Here is a 5048-nt window from a genome sequence, read left to right as displayed (position 1 = left end):
TATCGTAACAAATGTGTGGGGGGGCTGAAACAACCTTGAACCTCCTTGAGCCTTTCTCTTCCTACTGTTGAACCGTGGAGGGATGAGATGGTGGTCCGTGTACCTGCAAACCGGAGGGAGATGTTCTTCTGAGAAGAAGCTCCGACGAACAAGTCAGTATGTGGAGGAGGAAAAAGATAGAGAGAAGTTTTGACAGAAAAGTATGGTGAGAGAGAAGAGTAATAGTGATTTTTTTGACCTCAGCACTTGAAGGGGCAGCTCCATATTTATAGGCAAGGCTTGGAGTGTTACCTAAGTCGGCAGTGCCTGCCATGTGCGTAGCGACGCTCGGATGACATCACGTGTCAAGGTCATTAAATGAACGCCACTTCCCTAGGGTCAGTAGAGCTGCAATTGTCAATATCAGAAATGTCACTTCGAACAGAGATGTCACTTCAGTTTGACAACGGAAGCTTCCTGAACATTCCACAACAACCACGATCGAGTACCGTGTCCAAGAAGATACATTCCCAAACGGTAACCGACTAACCGAATGTCAGCCAATTTATCCGAACGAAGCAAGGGTCAAGCCGAACAACTATACTTCACCGAGCGCTGTTATATTTTCTGAATTACAGAAAGACGTACCGAGCGATGTGCATAAAGAACGTTCGGCCGGGTAGTTGAGGTTTGACCAACGTTCGGCAAATCACTGGAGGGTCTTCCCGAGACATGCATTGGCTTATAGACGAACTGAGACAACTGGATAGTGGATCCAAGCTCGTAACCCTTTTGAACTCTCTAAACCTTTGGTTATTTCGGCTCACTACAAAATGATAGGTAGTGTTTGGTTGGGAGTTTAGTTTAGTTTAGTTTTGGTAGTGGGTAGAGAGAGAAATAGAGTAATGATTGAAGATATGGGTAATGATTGAAGAGAGATAGAGAGAGATGTGAAAGTAATAATTGGAAAAATAGGGTAATGATTGGAGAAAGAAGTAGGGTAATGATTGAAAACAAAACTAAAACTAAAACTAAGTTGAGAACCGAACAAATTGATAATTGTTTCAACTCTCAGCGACCAGTGCAATTGTAGTCACTTGACAATGCACATATTTGGTCGGCCCTGACGTGGTTTTGGGTGATCAATGCCCCCGAGTCCCGGACCATCAAATTTATAAGTTCGACATCATAATACATGGTGTGTGAAGCCACTTTTACCGTCAAGTAAAAGTGAAAATATCTGCCAATAAATTGCAAAACCACCTCATTTTCAGGAAAAAATTTCTGGGCACCAGGTGGTGCCCGCTCGCGCATCCAAGCAGTCCATTTTGTTTTTGAACGGCTCAAATTTGAAGAGAGAAAAAGAAGAGGGAAAGTGTTGAGATAAGAGGAGATAGAAGGTTTCAATCCGAGCCGTCAAAAAGTGTATCGGAAGGGCTCGGATGCGCCGAGCGGGTATCACGTGGAATATAAAAAACAAATGATCCCTGTTTTCAATATAAAAAACAAAACAAAAAACAGCCTCACCATTTTGATGTGATTTTTTTAGTGAACGGCTGTGATTAGCTGATTTCCGATCAAATGATCCCTGTTTCATAATTTCATGGGCATCATAGATAAGGGGAAATTCTCTTTTTCTCCTAAAAAAGCCAAAATGCATTAAACACAACCACAAACCAACTTCAAAGAATCCAGCCTTTTCTTTTCATATATTCAATTGAAGAAACATCCAACACGGATTACCAACAAAACATCCAAGGAGAAACAAATTGTAGAATTAGCAACAAAGGTAGAAGAAGATGAAGGTGATGATCATTGAACACAGACTAGCTAGATCGCAATCTAACACGGAATTTGTTCTGTGAACCACTTCATGACGAGAAAAGGAGCCTTGATTAACCCCAGTGCTAGCTCCACTATCACCGTCACACACAAGCAACACGGGCATACGCATGTCAACACTAACCTGCAGGTAGATTTACAATTCATAAACCCCACTAACCATGTGTTTCAAATACCAACTAGCAATGGAAATTGGGGCACGTGCATTGTGTGATGTAATATAAAGTGTGAAGTGAAATAAAATAAAAGTAGCAAGAGTCATTGCTACTTTACTACTATTAGTCATGTCATTCCTTTAAGAAGTGGTGAAGGGTGTATTGTCCATTTGTAATGTAGGATGTCCATACGCGTAATGTATTAGTCTGAGGAATTCTGCCAGAAGTGTTTGTATTTGTAGCTAGGGGTGTCAAACGGGTCGGGCTGACACGGCACGACACGGTTAAATGTGGCACGGCACGGGCACGGGCACAGTCGTGCCCTGGCACGGCACGACACGGCACGGTTTTAGTGGGCACGCGGACTGGCACAGGGCACGGAAGTGGGCAGGCACGGCACGGGCACGGCACGGAAGTTGGCCTGGCACAGCACGGCACGACACGGTAGTTGAATGGGCACAGCACGGCACGACATGGTTCTACCCGAGCACGGGCCCGACACGGTAGTTGAATGGGCACGACACGACATGGTTTTGGCTGGGCACGACACGACACGGTTCTAGCCGGGCACAACACAAGGCACGGGAAAAAAGTTATTAATTTGACTTGTGACTCATGAATATAATGTGATTAAATGACAATAATTTTAATTACAAAACAAGGCATTTTAGTTTCATAATTTATAAAAAATAAGCTTTTAAATTGGAACAACTAAAAATAAATAAGGAAAAAACTAATTTTCAAGAAAAAAAACCTCCATGTGATTCAAACCCAAGTCCTATGGAACTTGGGTTTGAAGCACGGCCCGTTTGACACCTCTAAATGGGCAAGACACGATTAAAAACGGCAATTAAGTAAAACGGGCACGTCACGAAGCACAACAAGATTAAAAAATGGGCCAACATGGCACGACATGATTTAAGTAAATGGGCTCAGCCGGCACGATTGAAAATGGCACTACAAGATTAAAAAATGGGCCAGCACGGCACAACAAGATTTAAGTAAATGGGCCCAGCCCGGCACGACATGATTGAAAAACAACATGACAAGACAAGATTAAAAAACGGGTCGGCACAGCATGACACGATTTAAGTAAATGGGCCCGGCCCGGCACGACACGATTGAAAAACAGCACGGCACGACACGACACGATTTAAGTAAATGGGCACGGCACGGCACGACACGATTGAAAATAGCACGGCACGGCACGACACGATTTAAGTAAACGGGCACGGCACGGCTTTACACGAAGCACGGTTGGCACGGAAGTTGAATGGCACGGCACTGTATGACACGCACGTTTGACACCTCTATTTGTAGCTTTCCAAGATGCCACGATGTGTCACATGTGTAATAGTAAATGTTTGTAATAGTCACCTTCTGGTAACCTTCCAGACTAGGCCTCTCTTTATACTCTATAAAAGGAGGCGGTCTCCACCAATGTATTCTCAGACTTAACCAATAATATTCTCCAGTGTTTGTGTATCTCTTGATCCTCCCCCTTCTTTGTGATTGTACCTTCTTAGTGATTTTAAATTCAAATTTTAATTAGAAAATGTGAAGATTATGGCTATCATAAAAAATAAAAAAAAAAAATAGAATTCCACAATGATAGGATGAGTAACTGACAATGTCCGTCGTGGGCATAAGTATCGTGTGTTTGTTTTAAACATGATGAGGTGGTATTACTGAGTTACCCGTAACAGTTTCTAACATCAAGAGATGGAAAAATCATTAAGGGTATGTTAAGACATTTAACAGAATGACAGAGCTTGGAATTGCTTTTTATTCATTATTTTGTTAGCAAAAGAGCAATATGATTAATCAATCTTGTAAGAAATATCGAAAATAATATTTGTTCCGAGGTACAACATTCTCATAGGTATCGTATCAATGATTATTTAAAAGGATCGGATCCCCTTCTGTCCTTTTTTTGTTGGAGGCAAATGTGGGCTCTTTCTGCGTCGACTTCACTGATGGACACCAATTGTTTTTTCACATCTCGTTGAGATCAACTTTGTTAAATATAATGTTGATATCAGTATGATAAGAACTCATTTATCTCATTTCTAATGTGTTCTGATCATCTTTTCATTACTATCCGATCAACGTGATAGTTGACAGCATTGATAAACTCAACGAGATTATCATCAAAATGAACCTGGGAAGGATCCACGATTATCTCCAACAGGACCATCCAAATGGTCGGACTGGGGGGATCTCTCCCGTGGAAAACCTTAACATGAACCCCACCTCAGCTTCACATTCATACATGAGAGAGAGAGAGAGAGAGAGACGAACCCGACAATCCAGATGATGACACCGATGAGGGAGAGAAGAAGGGACAAGAAGGCGAAGGGCAGACCCAGGAGAAAGCCCAAAGGCCTGCATTCACAATCCTCACAGCAACAACAGCACATGGCTCCTGCGTTATCTTTCTTCTTCTGCGTCTTCTTCTTCTTGGGTTACTAGGTTGTTCTATGTTAGATTAATATAAATCATGTTTAATTGAGAACACAAAATACATACCAATAAAATAAGCCAAAACAATTCTCTCTTCCATTTAGACTTGCAGCAAGTCTCTTGGCAGCAATGGTTGTTCCACCAACCCATGCCACCCTCCTCATAATAATACAAATACCATGTCTAACTAACCTCCTTTTGTTCATTGCTTCTTATTTTGGATAGTTTAGGCTAGCAGGTAATCCCATCGTCTAAAATTTCTACCATAATTTTTTCCTGATTATTGTTGAGGTTGACGGAAAAACGCAAGCAATATCTAGTCACCTACTTGCCTAAGACCATATAATTTAAAAACCAACTGCCCTAGGCCCACTTTAATCCATTATATGAACATGTAATCTGTAATTGCAGGGAAGTTTGACATTTTAAAAAAAACAACAGGTCCTACAATTTCGTAGCATGACTTTATTTTCACGTATGATGACCAGGTGACAGGTATACGATTCTGCAATTGATTAGTTTGTCAAAGGGTTATCATATTGTATATACTAAGTAAACATCCAACAAAGATTAAGAAATGCATGCCCAAAAACGGGAGACAACACACAG

The 5048-nt window shown here is 41.5% G+C and overlaps 1 protein-coding gene across 1 annotated transcript; it reads right to left on the bottom strand.

The window, feature by feature from the left end:
* Positions 1–1594: 1594 nt before the first annotated feature.
* On the bottom strand, positions 1595–4958 carry LOC131316056 (signaling peptide TAXIMIN 1-like). Its single transcript, XM_058345326.1, has 2 exons — positions 4278–4958; positions 1595–1945 (listed from the first exon to the last, which is right to left on the bottom strand). Exons 1-2 carry the CDS (start codon positions 4394–4396, stop codon positions 1822–1824), a joined length of 243 nt encoding a protein of 80 aa, XP_058201309.1. The 5' UTR covers positions 4397–4958; the 3' UTR covers positions 1595–1821.
* Between the last annotated feature and the right edge of the window lie 90 nt (positions 4959–5048).

The sequence above is a fragment of the Rhododendron vialii genome, chromosome 2a (genome assembly GCF_030253575.1).
Source record: "Rhododendron vialii isolate Sample 1 chromosome 2a, ASM3025357v1".
NCBI lineage: Eukaryota > Viridiplantae > Streptophyta > Magnoliopsida > Ericales > Ericaceae > Rhododendron > Rhododendron vialii.
This window is presented reverse-complemented; position numbering and strand designations above follow the sequence as displayed.